The sequence below is a fragment of the Lepisosteus platostomus genome, chromosome 3 (assembly GCF_059453375.1).
Source record: "Lepisosteus platostomus isolate fLepPlt1 chromosome 3, fLepPlt1.hap1, whole genome shotgun sequence".
NCBI lineage: Eukaryota > Metazoa > Chordata > Actinopteri > Semionotiformes > Lepisosteidae > Lepisosteus > Lepisosteus platostomus.
The window spans coordinates 30,608,208-30,631,616 of NC_142613.1; the positions used below are offsets into that span (position 1 = coordinate 30,608,208).

Below are 23,409 nucleotides of genomic sequence, written 5' to 3' on the forward strand. Positions count from 1 at the left end.
CGCTGAAATTTTCACAGTTGCAGAAAAATGTGGATGAGGCCACAATTAAGCAATGTTTTGATCCTGTGCCTAGTCAAGTTTAAAAATAATTGTATGATCGTATTTTAACCTCTAATTTCCCATAAAAATTACCTCTCTAATACAGAAGTGTTGATTTGAAAGCTATAGAACCCTATACTGTATATCTTAACATTGTAACGTTGAAAAATATATCTTATAACCAGTAAAATATAGAAATAATCGCTCCCTCATGAGGAGTAAGCGCTTAGAAAAAGACATAGAAATGGTTATATATAGAGATAGTGGATATAGAAATAAGTTATTGACATACTTAAGTACTAACTCTTGTTAACCAAGTCACCCCTTTGCATAATTGATTTGAAACATTCTTCATCTGTTTTGCGCTAAAGAACAATATATCAATGTTGACTACTGATAACAAAACAACTCACGTATTTATTTTTCCCTTCTTTTCCATTCAACATAAAAGTAGTATTCTGTAAAGTACAGTAATAATTTTATTTTAAAAAACAGCAAACGCAATAATTAAGACATAATGTTAACACATTATCGATTTAAAACATTTAACATATTTAAAAACTAAAATATATTGCGTAAAGGCAGGTTGTCTTCCCAGTCCAAAGATGGCAGTATCGTACACAATAAGATCAGCGTTCCTTGCCTTGCATAGCAGATTTGTGACTTTGTTGAGAAGGTTTAAACGGCTCTTTTGCTTACGGTAGTTCATTAATATGTTGTATTTCTCAATATTTATCAAATCTGAGAAATAAAAAGAAGGGAAGGCGAAGAAGAACAGTTTGTCTTTTACCAGCCACGGTACAGCTTAAGTACGGGCTGTTTACATTTTAGCAGTTTATTTTTAGAAGGTAAATAATTCGGCCCTTAAATCAAGGTAGATTTATCGTACTGTAGAACTGACGTTAGAGAAGTATTTATACTAATGTATATATACATAATTTTAGCTTCATAAAAAGATATAATAGGCATAGAAAAAAAACTCAAATTTGATCATTGATTATACATTAACATTAGCTTAATTGTCGCGTAGTTGAATTACACTGCTATCGTGGCCGGCTGTTTTAGTGTCCTGTCCGTCTTGTCTTTTCTGTCTCACGAGTAGAAGATGATGTTGTTCAGATTCGGTGTCATACTGACTCCGGAATGCGAGGACATAGAAGTGTTCGTGCTGGGTTCGAGGCCAGAGATGGGCGAGTGGGATCCTAATAAGGCAGTGCCAATGAAACCCGCGCAGACTGTTCTGTCAACATGCGAACCTTTTTTCTGGATGGGAGAGATACTCCTGGAGGAGCCCTTCAAGGACACGTTCTGGTTTAAATACATTAAACGAGTCGGCGGCAACTTCATATGGGAAGGTACTGCACTATGTTTCCCCAGGAAGCTAATTCCTTATATCTGAACTCATTTCCCCATCTTTCCTTTCCGGTTTTATTGCGATAATATTGTTTTAATTGTAATTAATAATTGATGTGTTTATATAACCTTATATAAATCATTGTTTTGTTTTACATAAAATATACGTTATATAAAATGAGGCCTTTTTGATTTCAGTCAAAACCATGAATTATAATTACGATTAATCCCATGTACTTAAATGTGCAAACTGTTTAGAAAGCACGTGCTCTAACACAGTTGATGTGATGTAACATCAGTAACAGATATGATGTTACTTAAGTGACATTTTCTCTTTAAGTGTTCATTGAAGATATTAATATTGCACTCAGTGTTCATTTTGGTAACCTTGGATGTGCAAGAGGTCACAACGCAGGATGTCTTGTGGCTCTGGTTACATAAGAACAAGAACATACAGTAGGAGAGGCCATTCTGTCCATCTAGCTTGTTTGTGTATTTTCAGTAGCCAATTGATCAAATGAAATCCTGGTCACTCTTGAAAGACGTCAAGGTATCAGCTGTAACAACGTGGTGACTTGTTCCATACACGCACAACTTTTTGTGTAAGAGTGCTCTTGTGTTTCAACAGGTAATTGGGCCAAGGGTCTCATCAATAAGCCACGTCAAAGGTTTTTGAACAGCTACAGTAGTAGTTCAGCTTTAGGCTGAAAGAGATGTAACACTACTATCTTTTCTCATTCCCTGGTAAAGGCATCTTTTCCAGAAGTATAAATTGACACCTGGTGTGACGGTTATGTCAGCTCTTAAACTTTTTATTGTGTTAATAACACATTCAGGATCCCTATTTGCAGCACTAGTGTGCATGCAAAGAGAGATGGCCTCATTTAGTAGCATACGCTACAGACCAAATGTAAAACACAAACAGAAAGTACGGTTCTTTGCTTAAGCTTTATTGATGAGAGTCATTATAACGTATTACAGCAGTAAGAAAAACTGTGTTTTTATGTATTACAACTTTTTTTATACGTGATATCTGTCCTGGAATACTACAGTAGTGTGGTGGTTTGTTAGTGAGAGAAATTTTAAGAGGTGGAGTCTTAAGTAAATGGAAATTATTTAGAAATAAACAATTATAATGTAATCCAAAATAAGTCCCAATAATATAGTTATTACTGCTGAAATTATTATTCTGTGCCACAGAATTAATCTTTTGTATATTAATGGGATAAACTAAATAATATCTCATAAAATAAACAGTAATCTGTTTTAATTTTAGGCACCTATTTTCCAATTTACTGGTACTGTATATTTCATCAGTAGCAAATAAGCTAATGCCTTCTTCCATCAATTTTATAACCCCTTTATCCAATTCAGGGTCATTAGAAAGACCAGTTCTATCTTGGAAAGCCACGGGTACAAGGCAGGATACACCCTTGATGGGACACCAGTCCATCTCAAGGTACGCACAGACACAAACAAAGACATACACGCAGTTTCACACACATTTTCTCACAGATAGCACCCCACGATTTGAATCTGGGACCCCAGAACTGCAAGACAACAATTCTAAGCATGTGCTACTGTGTTGCCCCTCTGTTAATCATTCTAGCGAATTAAAACTGAATGTTCGTGATGTTTGAGTCAGAATTAGTCATAATAATATAAAACTGCTTGAGGCAAATTTTGTAAACTTTTGAAGCAAATGTTGTAAACATTTTTAAACTAAAAAGAACATTTTGTTTCAGTCTATTCTGGATAAAGTGGTACATGTACAGTACACTATAATTATATTGTGAAACTTTCCAATTTAAAAGGTTTATACATGACCATTAGGTGTCAGTAGAAAGCTAGTTAAATTGTTTTAATCGGGGTCTCAAATGAGCAATAAAGTACAGTTTTATTTAAAACAATGTTGAGTGCTTTGTGTAAATTAAAAAGTGTGTGCAAAGGAGTATCATAGATGTACACCTGAAACAGGAAATTAAAAACAGAATTTACAGAAAGGCAATTAGGTTTTCATTAACATATTAAAAAGTTAAAGTTGAAAGTCTAAGTATTGCTTATATTTTTTTCAGAACTGTAAGTGAAAACAAATATTTCATAACTTGACTTGTGCTTTGAAAATTATTTTTTACTTTTTTGTTATTTATCATGTCAGTTGTATCAGTATTACGGCTTATACTTCATTTCTGTGTTGATTATCTGTACTTACTACTGACATCATCTACATGTACATAAACTCTGGATATTCTGCAATGTAACTTGTAGTTACTGTATGTATTGACATCCATTTTTGTCTGTTCAGTTCTAATAATTTGTTAGGTTAGGTTTGTCTCAGTGCGATATTCCATGAACTCCCTAAGGACTGGTTAGCAGGTGAATCTAAAGGTTTGAGGAAAGCTGGATTCCTGAAATTACCCAGTTTCTCACTATATGCAAGTGTCCTTAGACCCCCTACAACACTATCGGCAAATCGTCCACACTTAACGAAGTACTCTGCTTAAGTAATGAAATATCCCAATTAAAACGATGATCAGTATTTGTTATCTGCGTTGCTAAAACTGCCAAAATGAGTTGATTAAGAATTTGTGTGAACAGTCTTTCAGAAAGATAGAATATGAATGCAAGAACAGCAAAATATATTTCGAAAATCACAAAACAAAAACACTGAAAGATACCAATACGCACCATGTGTTAAGAGTGTTAAGAGTGTTAGGATTGGTACAGTAAGTTGAAGTAGGACTAACTCCACGCATTGTGCTTGTTGTCTAAGGTGTTAACAGCCAGCAGTTTCTAACCTGGCTGACTTTGCAGCCAACCATAGTATGCTGGGAGACATTACACTTCACCAAGACTGATGGAGAGGTTAAATGTAGTGGTCTGGCTAAGAGTGGCTAGTCGCTACAGTATTTCATTTACAGTGATTAATGGCATCCTGACAAAATGCCACTACATTGATCAATGTCTATGCAAGCCCATCCTGACATGATGTTCATTGGTGTGTATTTTGGTTACATTTTTTGTGATTTCTGTGTTTAAAATAACTCGTGACATTGTTTAGATTAAGCATTATGTGCATTTATTTTGCATATACATGATATCCCATTTCTGCAAAAGCAAAGAGAAAACCTTCTACCCCCTCCATATTTTACTGGACATACAGTACTACTGTACACAAAAATGTGACAGGTCTTTCCTTCCATATTTAATCTTGCCATTGAAAAAAACTTCCAAGATATTGATTTGTACGTACAATTATTCCTCTGTGCTTTTTTGACCACTCTTCTGTGTGTTGTTTAAGTTCAAAACTGGCTGGGAGACCAGTGAGAAGGATAGCTCCTGTTTTCCTCATCTGATTGAAGACTTTCATGTGGCAGTTACAGCATCTCTGTCTCAGAGATGCATCTTGTTATTCTCGTAAATGGTGAGATTTAAATCCTGAGATCAGCAGCAGTTTGACTGGGGAAGTTAGTTGTTTTTGCATTGTGAGTCTGACCTCTTTTCTTGCCCCCATTACATTGAGCAGCAGCATAATAATAGTACTTGGCTTTTAGAAACAAAGGTAGAAGGGGACTCATTGCATCCGGCACTGAAACACAGTACCCTCTGGGACTGTGTGCATAAGGCTGTGGAGTCACCTTTGAGAAGAATCTCCCAGCACCTGTTTACACATTTTACTTGGGGCTCGTACTGTATGTGGCAGTGCAAACCACTTACCATTAGGGGGTGCTACATCATTAAAGATACAAAATAAAGTACGACATATAATTACCACCCAGTAAGTGCACATGTGTGTCTATATAACATTTCTGTATAAAGGTGTCGAAATTACTGGAAAAAACATAGTTGAACTAGAAGAAAACAGACTGCTGTGTTGTTTAAAATAGAAATTTCAGGAAAACATTATGAGAGAAGTGCAGCTGAGAGACCAATCACTCAACAGATGATCTCCGCAGGCACTCATTTCCTGTTCTGCATTTTGTGTTTATGCTTAGCATGCTGTGCAAATTACCAAATAGAAAATCAATTGTAAAAAGAATAGTTATAAAAGCAAATTAATGAAGTCCTGTTTGGTAGATTCACAGCTGTTTGTAATCTGTGTTTTGCTGACAGGTTTTATTCACAATAATGTTTCCATGCATGCCTATTTGAGTTTTACAAGTTACTAACATTTATAACTATTTATAAGGTCTGTTGTCTTTTAGGTTGAAGTGATGTCAAGGGTAGAATTTATGAATACAAAATAACTATCAATGTTTCATAAAAAAGTGACAGTAAATATTCAATGATATCCTTGATTCTGTGCTTCTAATTTCCCTTAATTGTAGAAAGTTGAGTCAGGAATAAGACAGACACTGAAAAGGTTTGAGCAGCATGTCTAGAGAGTTATTTAATAATTGAAATATTTTGATATGTTGTATAACAACATCTAACAGAACTTATTTTTTGTAAGATGCGTCTTTAATATTGATATTTTTCCCTGGCAGCTGGAGGCTGCCTCTTTGATGGAAATTCACCGTTATGGTGGCATGGCTCAGGAAGTATGTCTGAGAGACAGTGAACGAGATGGGCGCATCAGAAACCCAAGCTTTCATTTTGAAGTCTTGAAGAATGTCAGAATGCTTCCATACTTAGCAGCAGGTATCTGAAAGACAGGATATTTGGCCTCTTGCATATTATTTTCAAAGTGAGGAATTTTGTTTTTGTAATAAAAGTGTAAATCACATTATTGTGCTTACTTCAGTGGAGGGGCAAGCGATATCAATATTACATGAAATATTTGTTTTAAATAAGCCCTGAAAGAAATTAAAACAGGATTCTATAGGAGTCTGAACATCAGTGCACTTAGAACTAAAAAAGGGTGCTCTTTCTTACACAAAGTGGAGTCTGGAGGACGTCATCCAGCCATGTTCTTATATTATGTTTTGTGTGATGATTTTGTGAAAAGCACGTTTTCAGTAGTAATTGCCTATTGTTTTAGGCTGATAGTTGTGCTGGGTAATCTGCAACAGCTTTCTCCACCTGGGAATTTAAACCCATAACCCCTGTTGAGGAGTCATGTACCATAAACATTACTCCCCACAGCTGTTCCTATATAATTCTTCCAGCAAGACCGTACAGACTGAAATTGCTGCATCATCTTTAGGATTCTGTAACATGTAGTCTGAATTTTTCTTCCTGTGTAAGGTTTTGTAAGATTGTATATGATCCTACTTCTGGATCTTACAGGATTCCACTGATCCTGTGAGATCTACAATATAGTCCTAGATCTCGATCTCTGTGGTTCTGTATAGGATCTCAATTAAGTACATCCCAAAAGAACCTTGTACAAAATGCCTAATCTGGAATCTGTATACAGTATCCTTTTTTGTTGTTTGAAAATTGTAAGACTCCTTTGTGATCCCAAGATCCTGTGTGATTAGGTTCCAGATCAAGGTTCAGTAGCATTTTTAGTAACAGTAACAGGAAGTGGAAATTCTTCATCATAATTGTATATAGAATATAGTACAAGACTGCTCAGAAAGCCCCACGTTCATCCCACAGTCCTAAATTCTCTCATGAAAGAGTAGAACATGCTAAAGTCATGCTAAGTTAATAATAATAGTTGCTTACACTTATATAGCAGTTTTCTGGACACTCCACTCAAAGCGCTTTACAGGTAATGGGGACTTCCCTCCACCACCACCAGTGTGCAGCATCCACCTGGATGATGCGACGGCAGCCATTGTGCGCCAGAACGCTCACCACACATCAGCTATTAGTGGGGAGGAGAGCAGAGTAATGAAGCCAATTCATAGATGGGGATTATATTCGGAGGCCATGATTGGTAAGAGCCATTGGGAAATTTGGCCAGGAGGCTGGGGTTACACCCCTACTCTTTTCGAGAAACACCCTGGGATTTTTTAATGACCACAGAGAGTCAGGACCTCGATTTTACATCTCAGCCGAAGGATGGCCCTGTTTACAGTATAGTGTCCCCGTCACTATACTGGGGCATTAGGACCCACATGGACCACAGGTTGAGCGCCCCCTACTGGCTCCTTTAACACCTCTTCCAGCTGTAACCTTAGTTTTTCCCAGGAGGTCTCCCATCCAAGTACTGACCAGGTTCACACCTGCTTAGCTTCAGTGGGTTGCCAGCTGTGAATTGCAGAGTGATATGGTTTAAGTTAAGTGCAACAATGCAAGCACATTTTACACTTTTTAAAGAAATGTCTGAATAAACAAGTTTGTTGCTTGTAAACAAATATGTACGATATTTTATGCCATATGTATGCCTCATTATCAAGTAGAAGTTGCTTGTATTTGAAAAGGCTGTGGCTCCACTTAGGTTATTGACCATTTCAGTTGCTATGGCAATCATTTGTATCTTTGGGTAAAAGTAAATATAATTTTAATTTCATACAGATGACCACTTGTACTTGTACTTGTACTATTGTGATTATTATTATAGTTTCCTAGATAACCATATTATAATACATTTACTCAGTAATTTCGAACACTGTTGTTACAATAATATTAAGTTATTAAAACACTGTTGTGCCGATATATCTAGCTATGTGATTGTTATAAGAAGTCAATATCAACAATTAATTGTTGAAGTGGGTCAACTGTGGTACATATTTGTTCCATGAATTAGCAAAAAATAATTTTAATGGTTTTAAAATTTTAATGGTACCTGCTCAGCAACCTTTGCTTCACCCTTTTTTTGCTTTGTTTCTTTTTCAAAGCAGTATTTTTTGAGCAGTTAAACAGCAAATGACATTTTGTACTGGCATTGTTGAAGAAATGATAGCACTTGTACTTTACTGCATCTTCTGTCATGCAGAGAATTTACTCTGTGAAACTTTGTACCACTTTGGGTAGTGTGGGTTTTTTACCTCGACTGCTTAGATTATCTTCAGTAGTAGATTTCTATGCACTTGCCATGTCCTATGTGAAATGTTCTTCTCAGGAGCCCACAGTTTTCACCACATACCTGCATTTAAGACTCTACAATGGTATCACTTAGAATACTTGTATAGGCCTTGGAGTAGTGTTGCATTTTCTAATGATTTTTTATCTATGTAACATTTAGTTTTTACACAAAAGCTATGCATCTATAATACATCATTGGCATTAAGTACATGTACAGTATATTATACAACATTTTACAGCTACTGTATATACTAACAACTATATATTTGCATTATATGCCTGTGTAATGGGAAATATGTTTTGCTCTTTAGAAATTACTTGTATACCACTAAACGGTACAGTGGATAAAGTTGTCCCCTAAGCAAATTAATCTAATGTTTAAGTTACTTTTCATATTACCTTAATGTTGATATTTAGAGTTCTTAATCTTGAAATTTGGTTTGCAATCCTGACAATTACATTTCAAATCAGATTTGCTGATATTTTATAAATTAGGCTTCCTCCCAAGGAAACTACAATGCAAAACTAACAACATGCAAAAGTCTCATGGTAAACAAGCACATTCATTTTTGTTTTTTTTATAGGCTGGAAGAGCTGAATTTTTAAAGTTTTGACCAGAATTAAACATGCTATGTTTTAATTTTGTTTAAGACAATATCTTGGTTTCTTTCCAAAGAAGAAATGCCTGGACGTTCCTGGAGATACCTAGTTCAGTTAGCTGCTACATTACATACCAGATGGGCTAGATGGACCAGATGGTTTCTTCTCATTTGTAACCTTTCATATGTTCAGTGTTCTTACACTGGATCTAAAGTTTTATGTTGATCTGGACTGAGGGCTCATTTCAGTGTGTTATAATCCCAGTGCATATTTATAGTGTGTTATAAGATCTGAAGTAGGCCCAAGCTGTGATGAAGCTGACAGGAAATGTTCTGGGACAGGGAACAGTCATGTTTTGAAACAATACACAGTTTTGATAATATGGCAGGGCAGCTTGTTCTATACCCCTGTGATGTTTTTTTGTTAAGAAATACAGTACCTTATATTCGCTGTTTTACTGTAAATGAATTTCCATGTAGTTTATACTTTTGTTCTCTAGTTTTCATTTCACTGTTGATTGACATTCTGTGGATGACAATGACATTGTCATTGCTTTTAAAGATTTTGAATGCTTGAATGAGGTTCCCCTCATGGTCTTTTCTGTTTACCACTTACCGTAAAAGGCTGAGTTTCTTCAGCTTGTCAATGTAGGACATTCCTTTGAGCCCAGGAGTGTATTTAGTTGCTCTTCTCTGAACTGATTCTGGAGCTGCAATATCGTCCTTGTATCTTTTATGTTTTTTAGCTGTTCTCTTATGAGCTCCTGTTTTAGATTTCTTAGACCAGTGGGTGTTATTTGCAGACAACCACATTTGATTAGGTTCCAGGTTATACCTATGCAGTTAGGATAATCAGACATTTATTAAACCTTCTAATATAAGGTGTATCTCCATTTTTAACTTAATATTTGATTTTTAAAACAATTTCTATCTTTAGTTTGGTCTATTGAAAGTAAGCTTTTCAGAGAATCCCTTTCTATATAAAATATCAGGTGTGTGGCAGGAGATCATTAATTTTGTTTAATCAGTTGAATAATATTTTGTGTCAGTGATAGCCTGAATTATAACCATTGCTTTCTAGTGGTGTTCTGATGTTTTTTAAACATTTGTCTGTCCAAGATATCAGTCCTTCTTGTGAAGAATTGTAAAATGAAGAAGTGGAGCATTGTGGATTTGATTTGCATTCCAAAATTAATGTTTGCCTTTATGTATAATAAGTTCAATTTCAAATGAAGCAAATAACACCTCATGTTTTTTCTAAACTATAACATTTTTCATTGCCAGCAACTACTGTTGCATGCTGTATTGTTGTGCATTTGAAAGATAAACTTTTTTTTGGGCTTACACTATGTATGTAGGGTTCTGTGTATAAGTGGTAATTAATATTTGTAGTTCTAAGAAATATGTGTTTTTACTGTGTTACTTTTCTCGCTTTGCTGCCCTAACTTTCCATTTCAGAAAGATATTTTAAATTTTGCTCTGTTGAACTTCATTAACCATCTTTCAAATATACAATAATCTTGATTGTTTTCCAAGCTGGTTTAATCAGTGTGCACTCTATGTATAAGACAGAACAGAATTAAAATTGAAGGCTGTAATTGGAATCTGTTAAATGTACACAGTGGCAGTGACTGGGCATTTTTGACTGACAAAATAAATTTGCAGAGTAAGGCCTTGTGGACTGAAGATGATGTACATACTTGGGATGAAATAGGATAGGGCTCTTTTCCCTGAATAGACAGATGAGAGTAGAGTTCAGGTCTAAGTGGGATGTAAATGCTATTTTTGTAATTGTTTTAGACAAAGCAGAATTATGTGGCAGAACTCATTTTCGCTTCAGTGGGCCATACAATGAATTCAGGAATTTCACTGACATCTGCAGAATCCAGAATGCAGTGCTGCATGTCACTGAAATAGTTTCTCTCTGAAAATCAACTGTAGCTGCTTTACATTTTGACAGTATAAGATGGGTGTTTCACAGTGGGCTTTCACAACAATTTTTGTTTAATCATTTTAATCTTAACCAGTCACTGCCTTCATTTGACAATGCGCTACTGTTAATTATTCTGAATTAATTTAGAATTTATTAAGCCCATCATAATTTATCCTGGTAAAATTTCTTCCATAAAGTACCCCTCTGCTTTAAAATCTAAATCTCTATGCCACTGATATTTTGAATTTGTTAAAATTATTAATACATGAATTGCTCTGAAATATTAAATTGGTTTCCCCTTAGGTATCATAAAAAGACCATTTCTAAGCAGAAATTATAAAACATTTTTGAATCTGTGAAAAAAAAACAGGATTATTTCTGATATTACACTTTTTACTGATAAGGCAAAGCAGTGCAAAGCTAGGTATTATCCAGTTGTACTGTATAAATGTATTTCTACTGTAATGTTTCATAAGATCACCAAAACGTGTTCAACGCTTGGATGACCACGCTTGCTTGACTTCTAATGATTTTTGCCTTCCTGCTCCTGTGCATTTCTCATTTGTTCCCGAAAGCAATGCCTTAGATTAGTTATCGATGACCCCATGGGAACCAACAAGCCACCCACTTCTCCATGCTTGGGAGGCTATGGAAATGATGTCTGCTTACAGTATTTCATATTCCAGTGCAATGTGTGGCTCTTATATAAAATAACACTTTCACAAAATAAGGTTTTCTATGTAATATTATTACAAAATAATATTTGCAATGAACGTTTTTGTAGGATTAGTTGACAAGGACTTGCTTTGAAATTATGTACAGTACAAGACATTCATTCTATTCACATATTTGGGGACTACTTCTGATCAGAAAAAGAGAATGAAGTAAAAGCCATGTAATATTAGAAATGTAGTAATGTAGCTGAAAGGCTACATCTAACTCTGTAGTAATATTCTATAATAATGAATTAATTTAGATAAATACGCTGTGCTATTTTTGGTGTTGAATTTGTCTGAGTGTATGTGTGTGCTGTAGAGGTGTGCCAGTATTGCAATATCTATGTTTTTGTCATGTCTATCTCTGCATCTGTATCAGATGGTATGATACCTTTTTGTATGTTTGCTTTCTTAACCCCAGAATATTAAAGATTTTTAAGGAATTACCTGCAAAAATTACAAATGACCAGACCTTTCTTCTTCCTGACCAGAGATCTTCCCCCCACCAGAATATAGACTACCTAAAGTTGTTCAGTAAGGATGTGCTCAGTAATACACTAGAAAGAAAAAAATGGGTGGGGTTCTTGAGTGGTTCTCCATCTCTAAAAGCACTTACCTGAACACAGGTTGAGCAGTGTGATCCATTGGTCCTAGGTTTCAGTCTGGGTCAGTCTGTGACTAGGACTTCCCAGGTTGTAACACACATTTGGCTGAACAATACAAAGGGAAGGGTGATGTTAGTCTGCCAGGATTCTCTCAGCTCTCAGCAAAACACAAAATAGGACAATAAGCATACAGTATACTGCAGAAGCATCTGCTTGTTTGCACCGATTTTTTCAATTCATACGGTCTGCGGCGTCTTGGCAGGTAACTTTTGCGAGGCGCATGTTGTCTTTCAGCCGATCCAGCCAGCGCGTAAATGGTCGTCCATGGGGCCAGCGGTCTTTGCCATTGATGTGTCATTGTTGCGGAGCATGTGTCCATACCAGCGCAGGCGCGATTCCCTCATTTTCTCAGTGATTGGGGCGAGTGTTTCTCGCACCTCTTCATTCATGACATGGTCTAGTCTTGTCAAGTCGAGGGTCCATCACAGTATCTTCATTTTCATCGTATGGAGTACCTGTTCATGTTTCTTTGTCGTTGGCCAGCATTCAGTTCCGTATAGGGCCACTGGTCTGACCACTGAGCGGTAGACTTTGGATTTTAGGCGCAAATGGATCTTCTTGTCGCACAGTACTCCAGTGACATGCCGCCATTTCATCCAAGCGGCACTGACTCGCGTCTTGGCGTCTAGGGTAGTGCAGTCAGAGTTGACACATGAGCCTAGGTACTTGAACTGGGTCACTTTGTTCAGTTGGACCCCACCAGCTGTGATTGTGCCATCGGTTTGATCACCGCATTCCAGGTACTCCATCTTCTTGACAGTTTCATCCCGAATCGTTCATTGATCGGGAAGGTGTCTGAGGTTCCAGCTGCGCAAAGTACTGAGCTAGTGGCCTTTTGGTACAGCTGACATAGACTTAGGGAACGTGGTGCTGTCGCAGCGCCAGCCAGATGAGATAGTGCGGTACCCTGTCGAATGCTGTTTCTAGGTCGAGAAATGCCATGTGAATCGTTTTTCCTCTTCTCGTGGTGCCTTTCCATCAGTATGCGGGCTGCGTGTATGGCATCTATTGTTCCGCCGTTTTTCACAAAGCTGCATTGGTTTGGCAAGATATTGACGATGGTTCTTAGTCGTGCGTCCAGCACACGCTCGAAATTCTTCATTGTATGGCACAGCAGCCGGACCGGCCTGTAATTGGAGCAGTCGTTAACGTCGCCTTTGAATATTGTGTATAATTTTGGTCATCATTTCTTGCAGTGGGCGGCATGTTGGCACAGTGGTTAGCATTCCTGCCATGCAGTGCTGGGGCCCTGGGTTCAATTCCCTGGGGTAATATTTGAGTGGAGTTTGTATGTTCTCCGTGTGTTTACTCCTGTAGTCCAAAGACATACTGGAAATCTGTCTCTTTGGTTCTGTAGCTTCTTTTGTTCTAAATGTTTATTCACCAACTAATACATACTTTAAAACCCATGAAGTTCTCTGAAGTCATACATTATCCAGATCTGTTGTTGCCTTCAACGATAGACTAGAGGGATATGCAGGACATGCAGCTTTCATATACAGTAGCACAGCACAAGAGAGAAATAGAATCACACAAAGATATTAAACGCTGACTAATTATTTTTAAATAAGTAATGACAAAGTTTTATTGTGTTATTTATCAGTAAGGGTTAGTTGTATCTACTATTAGGACTTGGCAAGGACTAAGCAAAGGTAAAATATTCTTAGTATGTTAAACCATAAAATGTTAAGGGGGGTGTACTTACTTTTTCACAATGCTGTATAGGTGTATGTACATATGCTGTATATACTCTACTGTACATATACAGTGGTGTGAAAAAGTGTTTGCCCCCTTCCTGATTTCTTATCTTTTTGCATGTTTGTCACATAGAAATGTTTCAGATCATCAAACAAATTGAAATATAGACAAAGATAACAAAAGTAAACACAAAATGCAGTTTTTAAATTAAGGTTTTTATTATTAAGGGAAAAAAAAATCCAAACCTACATGGCCCTGTGTGAAAAAGTGATTGCCCCCTAAACCTAATAACTGGTTGGGCCACCCTTAGCAGCAACAACTACAATCAAGCATTTGCGATAACTGGCAATGAGTCTTTTACAGCGCTGTGGAGAAATTTTGGCCCACTCATCTTTGCAGAATTGTTGTAATTCAGCCACATTGGAGGGTTTTCGAGCCTTAACCGCTTTTTTAAGGTCATGCCACAACATCTCAATCGGATTCAGGTCAGGACTTTGACTAGGCCACTCCAAAGTCTTCATTTTGTTTTTCTTAAGCTATTCAGAGGTGGACTTGCTGCTGTGTTTTGGATCATTGTCCAAGTGTGCTTCAGCTTGACGTCACGAACAGATGGCCGGACATTCTCCTTCAGGATTTTTTGGTAGAGAGCAGAATTCATGGTTCCTTTTACCACAGCAAGTCTTCCAGGTCCTGAAGCAGCAAAACAGCCCCAGACCATCACACTACCACCACCATATTTTACTGTTGGTATGATGTTCCTTTTCTGAAATGCTGTGTTACTTTTACGCCAGATGTAATGGGACACACACCTTCCAAAAAGTTCAACTTTTGTCTCGTCAGTCCACAGAGTATTTTCCCAAAAGTCTTGGGGATCATCAAGATGTTTTCTGGCAAAACTGAGACGAGCCTTTATGTTCTTTTTGCTCAGCAGTGGTTTTCGTCTTGGAACTCTGCCATGCAGGCCATTTTTGCCCAGTCTCTTTCTTATGGTGGAGTCATGAACACTGACCTTAACTGAGGCAAGTGAAGCCTGCAGTTCTTTGGATGTTGTTGTGGGGTTTTTTGTGACCTCTTGGATGAGTCGTCGCTGCGCTCTTGAGGTAATTTTGGTCTGCCGGCCACTCCTGGGAAGGTTCACCACTGTTCCATGTTTTCGCCATTTGTGGGTAATGGCTCTCACTGTGGTTCGCTGGAGTCCCAAAGCTTTAGAAATGGCTTTATAACCTTTTCCAGACTGATAAATCTCAATTACTCTGTTTCTCATTTGTTCCTGAATTTCTTTGGATCACAGCATGATGTCTAGCTTTTGAGGATCTTTTGGTCTACTTCACTTTGTCAGACAGGTCCTATTTAAGTGATTTCTTGATTGAAAGCAGGTGTGGCAGTAATCAGGCCTGGATGTGGCTAGAGAAATTGAACTCAGCTTTCCAAAGATGTAATAAACCACAGTTGATTTAAGTTTTAACAGGGGGGGGGCAATCACTTTTTCACACAGGGCCATGTAGGTTTGGATTTTGTTTTCCCTTGATAATAAAAACCTTACTGCATTTTGTGTTTACTTGTGTTATCTTTGTCTAATATTTCAATTTGTTTGATGATCTAAAACATTTCAGTGTGACAAACATGCAAATAAATAAGAAATCAGGAAGGGGGCAAACACTTTTTCACACCACTGTAGCTGCAAAGAGGGGTCTAGTTGCAGCCTGGAGAAAAGCATTTACATTTTCATGGCTCTTTCTGTAATTCCAGGGAGGGGGAGGGGCAGGTGGTTTGGCTTTTAAGACAACATGCCCAAGGTCATTTGTTTCTGTGAAACAAATGTTTAAAAAATCAGCCACTTATTTTGTGGCTGCAGTGTGAGCCTTTGTGTGAGTCAGACATTGTAGGATCTTTGGCCTTTGTGCTTTATACAGTACTTCAGATATATTCTTCTGTCTTTTACAATGAAAAGGCCTTGAGACCAAACATCAATTTCTGTTAAGCTCAAATTTATTCTCAAATGTCAATATTATACTTTACAATGCTGTTAATGACCTCCCTTGGTTTATTCATTGAACTGGTTTCCATTCTGCTTTTCTTACCTTTTTAGTCTAGAAAAACGTGTGAGATATACACAAAGGGAAGATTGACAACAGCGTAAATGCTAATGGTAGTTTGAAAATGTGTATGTCAGTAAGGAATTTGTCATGGCAGAATTTGAAGACATTTTTTTATTATAACATTTTGTGTGAATGTTTTAAGATTTAAGGTGTTCAAAAATTAATTAGGTACTTTGAGGATTTATCTAGATAACTTAAGTTTGTATGTTTGCAGTGATTAAACTTTTAATGAAGAAAAATAATGCTTAGAACATGTAAGTATTTATATTTTTTAGTCATGGTAGTGTAAATGTCTCCATAAATAATGCATGCTACAAAATTAACAAGTTGCAGTGCTATTTTATTTGGTTTTATCGTATTGGACATGTACACTCGTTTTGCCTATTTTATTGCCCTGTGGTGTTTGCCCTCTGTGAGCTAATGTCAACATGAAATGTATCAAGACGTGATGAAACTTATAACATGTCCAACAGGTTAATGAATTTCATCCTGGGCTACGAGTTCAATACTCATCACAGTGAGATGACGTTCAGCTCAGTGTCTCCAGGCATGCGGTGAATTGCATTTTAGTTCTGTGATTTATTATTGGAGAAATACTAACATTTATATTATTTTCTTGATAAATTTGTGGTCAGGAGGACTGAGCTTTATGTCATATCAAATAGGCGTATTTCATTTATCATCCGGAGAAAGGGGACAGCACATGGTTTAGGATCTTTTGGATGTTTTTCTGAAGTAATCTTGACAGCACTGTAAAACATGTTAGTGAAAGCCATGGGAATTTATAATTTCTTACAAAGGGGAACCACAGCAATACCACTGGCAGGAGTTTCATTTGGACTCTTCTAATAGCCTCAAGAGGTTACACCCTGTCTTATTGCAAACAGGTAGAGATCCCTCTGAATAGCACTTTGTTCAAGAGCAAAAAGGGAGTTTACCCCATGCTGGCTAGACCTTGAAGCTTCACGTTGTGTTTTTCTCATCCTAGTTGAGTCACAGTGCAGTACCGAACATCTGATCATTGTAAATTTTTAGCTTAGTTATTTGACAGTAACAGTTAGACTGCTGTCTACATAGTGATAGCAGGGGTGATTGGTATGGATGACTGCTCTGATCTCTGTGTCTTTGATACAGGCTGCATGATGGCTTTGATGTACATGAATGACATCTCCCTTTCCACTGTATGTGTGTTTGCTGCAGCTGTCAGTGAGCCAGACCTACTGTAGATGTCTGTGAAAGATGTATGGCATTAATACAAAATAATCCAACAGTTACTTCACAGGTGGTAATTGTCCCAATCATTAACTCCTTAAATGGCTGCCAGCCCTTCAGTTGTGCCTGTACTGCAGCACAGTAGCAGACTGGAGTCTACATAGTGATACTGTAGTAAGGGGGATAAGTGTTTATGGTTTTATCACCCAATGATAGGGAAAAGTTTTTCCACAAGCCGTAAAATAGTGTTTGTGTTTTTTTGTGGTAGGGTGGTAACTTTTGTATGCATAAGGCCATTCATTCTGGGGACCATTAAGGTTGGGGTGTCCATTTACTGAAGCTTGATTGAAGTTTTATTGGTTGAGCTGTTCATAGAGTATGCTTTGACCCTTATCAGTCTCTGGGCTATTTGGAAAAGATTAACATAAACAATTAACTGATCAGAAGTAATCTGCTGTTAGCAGGTTTACTGGTTTTATTAAAATAACACGGTAGAATAAAAAAAAGCTGTAACATGAAGGTAATGTTGCCTATATCATCATCATCTCTTTTAAAATGACCTCCATTTGTGATAATACAGCTAATCGAGTACCATGTCTTAGCCTGTACAGTATAAAAAAAACATTTTTGGCAAATAATTACCAGCAGGGCATGAAAAGTGAGGTATGACAATACAGTTTTAGAGGATGATATTTTGTATTATTTGTGTGAATTAATATTGATTTTTCCCTCTGAGCAAAAACAGAATCATACCATATATTTAAATACACACTATTTGGATACATTAAATTTTAACCAGGATAAACATGATTAAGTTTATCTGCAGGTAATTTACTTCAGTATTCTTGGCACATTTTTACATTTGACACATAGGTTGTGCAAAAATCATTTCAACTATGAGCCATCAACCTCTGATTTAATGACAAAATAAACTCCAGTGTTTTGCACTTACGATATCGGTGCTTTCAATTACACCTGAAATCATACATACTGAAACCATCAGTCTGCATAAAACAACCAGAATATAATAAGGATCAGTTTTAGGATGCCTTAAGATAAGAGGCGATGGACTTGAGAAGCAGAGACTGAAGTCTTTGTATAAGAGGTACTTCATTGGCAGAGCTCAGCTACATCACTGTCAATGTGAGAATACAGAATTTCACTGCCACACTGTTCTTGTACAGTAGAAATATTGGCCAATAATGTAAAGAAATGCACAAGTAATACGTTTCTTAATATGTATGCATATCAAATTGCAATGTACCATTTCCTCTGTGTAGAATTTTCATGGTTTATTTAAGTCCAGGCGACTTAATTTGGGATCTTTGTTGTTTATTTGTACCTTGAGTTTTTCATAAACATCCACACACTCTTTGAGAAGTACTTTCCTTCCGATGTCCAGTGGCCCCTTTCAATGCAGTTGTTGAATTGTTTAATAAAAGTTGGTCTTGCATAATGAGAGTTGTTGAATTAAGATCATATTGTAATAGAATATATATTTTGCAAGTAATTTCATCAGCACTGCACACTAATTATCTTAAAAATTAAAATCCTTCAGCACTCAAAAGACTTTTAGTAAAAAACCTGAATATGTTTAATGGCTGATAATATTGTAATGAGAAAATCAGATAAGAGTAATACAAATACTGATCAGGTTTCGTAATTTTATCCAGTCAGAATGCTGAATTAATCCATTTGGTATTTAATTTTTACTCAGTATTGGTATTACCATGTTATTGTACAAAACAAATGTATTTCTCTTTAGCTTTGGCATCATTCTGATTGCTTTGGTTCTTTCCCCCAGGCAATGGTCCACACCATGATAGATGTTGTGTATTCAATGAGAGCAACGTGGTGGATGGTGTCTACTGTCACCCACCAGGTCACTGGATCGAAACGTCTGGGTATACCAATGAAATGAAGCACACCACTGATTTCTATTTCCACATTGCAGACCACCAGTCCATGCATTACTCACGGTAAGTGTCTCAAGATGCATTACAATGTTGAACGGAAAGTTCATGAAAGTCTCCGCAGTCAATCTATTATCAGGGACACACACTGCTCTTCACACCCAGCTGCACTGCCCCTTTCTGACTTGCAGAAATAAGGCAGAGCCGTGTCTTACTCAGCCCATTCCCATTCAATACAGAATGCATCGTGATTTATTGTTATGTGGTTTTAGCTCTGCTGTTCAGATTAAGGGATTGTAGTGAATGACTTTGTTGATTTCCTTTTTGTCTTACCCCCTCCACCAAAAGAAAACAAACAAGTGCCAAGCTCAGTTTTTTTTGGACACAGGTGCATTGTTTTCTCATCAGAAAAACTAACAATGTGTGTTTTGTTTCCCCTAAAAGCCTCAAAAACCATGCCGGTGTAGATAACGCATTGCTTTAAGTAGTCTAGATTTGACTGATTTAAATAACTGCTAGGCGCAACAGTGGGATACATCTCTTTCCCTCACAGCTTGTCATACAATTAGCTTTACGTTCATGGAGGTTTCATCTGCTGTAAGAGCAAATGACTAAACTGTACTGCAGTATGAAAAACAATGTTAACAATGAAATCTACCGGCAAGGCATATGGAACTAAGAAGGAATTGAGTTTTGCATCCATGCTGGTAAAGGTATGATGTCTAAATGTGATATTGTATGTCTTTCCATTTGTTTACCCCATTGAATGTTTTTTGTTGTGTAATCCATTTGAAGCATTATTGATGTAGAATGTTGCAATGGTAACATTTCAATATCTTTCAGACATCAGAAGAAAATTATTACCATGGTAAACTTCATCTTGAATACGAGTGGTATTTTAGTTGACTGTTCTTAATAACTTTGCACAATAATTTTTAGAATGCAGGTCACATCATTTGTATTCTTTTAACAAAAGCCATTGTTTGCCTGCTGCTTGAGAGGCGAGACAGAAATGCCATGTGTACAAAATGTTTAAATGCAGCCAAATTAATAAGTTTCCCCAAGGCGGAGTGGTCTTTTGCAAAGTGGTGTGCCACTTAATAGGGACTTTAAGCATGCATCCCTATGAAGAATATTCAAATTGCTTTTTATCATAATGTGCCTTCATACTAATCTCTTGCAGGCAATCATTTTATAGAGCTTTCTTGTTACTAAAAAACAAGAAACAAAGTCTGCATTGGAACACAATGCGACAGGAAAGAGGAACACAAAGATTTTAACCTAGTTTCTGACATTTTTGGGATTGTGAGAGCAGGATTTATGGCCACTGTTTCATTATTTAGTTTGAATAAGTATTAAGTAGTCAGTGAAACAGTAGTAAAAACAGTAGTTTTGAAACAGTTCTAAAAATATTTCTGTGTGAATATTTTCATTAAATAATTTTGCACCTTGGTACAGCTAATATAAATATAACTATAGTGTATAAGCTTTCCAGTTTTAACTTTAAAGCATCATTTCCAATGAAATTCTCATTAGTTTCAGAGATCATTTTTATTTTTATTCAGCCACCACTTTAGTTTTTCATTAAACAAAAAAGGAAAGGTTAAGATGGAACAGTATCAGTAAGATTTCTCTGGTTTCCTCATGGATCACTAGTTCCTTAAGAGTCTTTTGAATTTGTTAGAAAGCAGCAGATAAAAAAAAACTTTAAAGACCCCAAATTGATCTGCAAGAGCAAGCTTCTGGGCGTCTTTCTTCCTCAATAACAGTAAAAAATGTAATGGTTAAGTGAGGATTCTTAAAATGGTGTCTGAAATACCACCAGTGTGTCATTGTCAGCAGTGTTTCTGGCAGCCCATTGCTCTTCTTGCAAGTGAGCAAGTGAGAAGAGGATTGCTTTATTGTCTTTAACTATGTACACAAGGCTAAACCACCCAAACAAATCTGAGAACCCTAAATGCAGTTCTGATCTCATCAGGGTCCTTGAGATGGAAGAATGTTTCCGACCACCCACCCACACACGGAGCAGGAACAGTAACATTCTGTTCCCAAGGCAGCTTTTCTAGCTCCAGGTTGTCCCCCTGCCAAATGTCATCTGAGGGAGAAGCATCTGCCAGACTGTCCCCTCCTGGCCCAGTGTGGCAGGCTCAGGCCTGGCCCCCCAGTCTCCCCCTGCTCCAGGGCTCAGATCTGGAAAGGCGTGGTAGAGAGCCAAGCTGTCCCATTTAAGTGTAGCAGCAAAGCATATTATTTCACTTACAATTAGGTGCTATTAAAGATTATATGAGATCTTTCTGTTGCCTTTACCAAGCAGCTGGGGCCTCTGTGTAAAAACAGAGGACTGCGGCAAAAGGTCCTGCCTGTGACAAGAAAGATTATCAAGATCCGGAGCACAGACCATCATAAAGCTGCACACTGTAATGAGATGGTGCAGCTCAGCTCCAAACACTGCATTTACTCTATGAGAATATATAGGTGCATAGCATTCTAATTCTAATCGGTTATTCTCATGCAAATCAAATCAGAGACAAGCCTATTTTATAGAGTTTTCTTTTGTTTTTGCAATCACAAGTGGCTATATTGTGGTCAGCACTTTTAATTGTTGAAAGGGAGTCAAATGATAAAAGTGCCTTGGGTTTTGATAAATTAAATCTGCTGTTTTGAAACACTGTAATGATGTCTCCTTTGTTTACAAATCTGCATATTAAAAAGTGTTTCTGTTAAAATTTACTGTGGCATAGTATACAGTTTTAGGTTTTGAATATATTTTTTGTGTATAATTCATGATGGCTTATAAAACTTGAAAAATGATAAGTAAAGGGGTTTTTCAGGTCTTAGAATTACCCAACATGACAAGGGCATTTTGATGACAAGGTCATGGCTACTAATTCACGGAGAAATGCAGCATTTTGTTCTTTGTTTCCCTTAAAGAAACCTGAGACCACTAAACAGTCTGCAATGGTACACAGTCTAGTATGTCTAGCCTAGTGTAGATGTCATTCTGTAACAACCTTAAATGTTATTCTCTACTTCACTGGTAAAACCCCATAATAACGTCTCACTCCTGAATTACAAATTTGCATTCATCCATCTATCCCAGTTTATTTATTGATCATGTACAGCATCAGTATTACTAATGTAAACTTGCCGAAGCAGAACCACCTCCTTACTGTAGGTGTCTGCCACTGTGTCACTTCCTTCACTGCCAAGGAATGTTCTTGGGTTAATTGGTTAATAATGAGTTAACAATTACTGTAATTTCATGACTGGTGTATACTTGTGTATCAAATAAATCCCCATATTCAGTAGGACTAGATTAATGTGTGTAAAAATGCTAACTTAATTTATGCTATTTACTGTGAAGGAAATGGATTATAAATGTGGAATGTGGAAATGTGGTGGAATCACATATAACAATGTTAAACAGATGGCCACCATGTGCATAAACATAAACATCTTCTGTTTCCTTCCCATGCCAGCTTCCATTATAGGTGTTGACTTAATAATAATTTATTATAATTTCTTGCATTTATATAGCAGTTATCTTTTCATTCTGTAGTGTTTGGCATATAGAATGGGACTCAACCAAAGTGCAGGACATGTCTACTATGTGATGCACAGCACTACTGTAATTAGTCACTGCAGCTGACCATAACAAAGATCAGGTGGAGGAATGTAAATTTACTTGATCTAATTTTAAGTTAATGAACTAAGGGAGAATTTTAAGCAGGCCACATTGTGCAAACAAGAACTTGAATTTAGCCAGTACACAAGGAATAAGAACCCCTATTAATAACTTTTGGTGCACTAAGGTAAAAATTCTCTACTGATGTTGCTGATCTGATTTGGTATACTTCACTATCAAATATCGCTTTTTTTAGTTACCGAGGGAATTTTCCGCTGTTATTATGACTGCTGAGTGCATTCACCCGCATACTGATGCTGAAGCATTCAGCAAAGGTGCCCTTTGATGGACTGGTGTCCCATCCACGATATATCCTGCCTTGAGCCCATTGCTTACTGGCATAGGCTGTGGCTTCCATGGGACCCTACACTGGATAAAGTAGTTAGAAAATAGTTGGACGGATTGATGGATCAAGATGGCAGTTGGTGGCCAGTTCCTAAGAGTCAACCACAGAAAGAGAACCCAAACTCAACAGTTTATCCAAAAATGTTATAACAAAAATATGTTCTGCAGACTCTGCAAACATGAGATGTCATGGTACAAATGTGGAGAAAACCCCTCCACGTCCTCAGAAGCCAT

The 23,409-nt window shown here is 37.0% G+C and overlaps 1 protein-coding gene across 4 annotated transcripts in view; it reads left to right on the top strand.

Moving 5' to 3' along the window:
• The first annotated feature begins 650 nt into the window (after positions 1–650).
• Positions 651–23,409, top strand: part of epm2a (EPM2A glucan phosphatase, laforin) — a 34,091-nt gene continuing 11,332 nt past the window's right edge. Inside the window, exons 1-3 of one of the 4 annotated variants that reach the window (XM_088625180.1) lie at positions 651–739; positions 1,142–1,394; positions 19,037–19,211. In XM_088625180.1, the coding sequence (XP_088481306.1) occupies positions 1,145–1,394; positions 19,037–19,211 (425 nt within the window). In that variant the 5' untranslated portion in view covers positions 651–739; positions 1,142–1,144. Of the gene's footprint in view, positions 888–1,141; positions 1,395–19,036; positions 19,212–23,409 lie in introns of all 4 variants that reach the window. The other 3 variants (XM_088625179.1, XM_088625178.1, XM_088625182.1) reach the window with 3 other exon arrangements.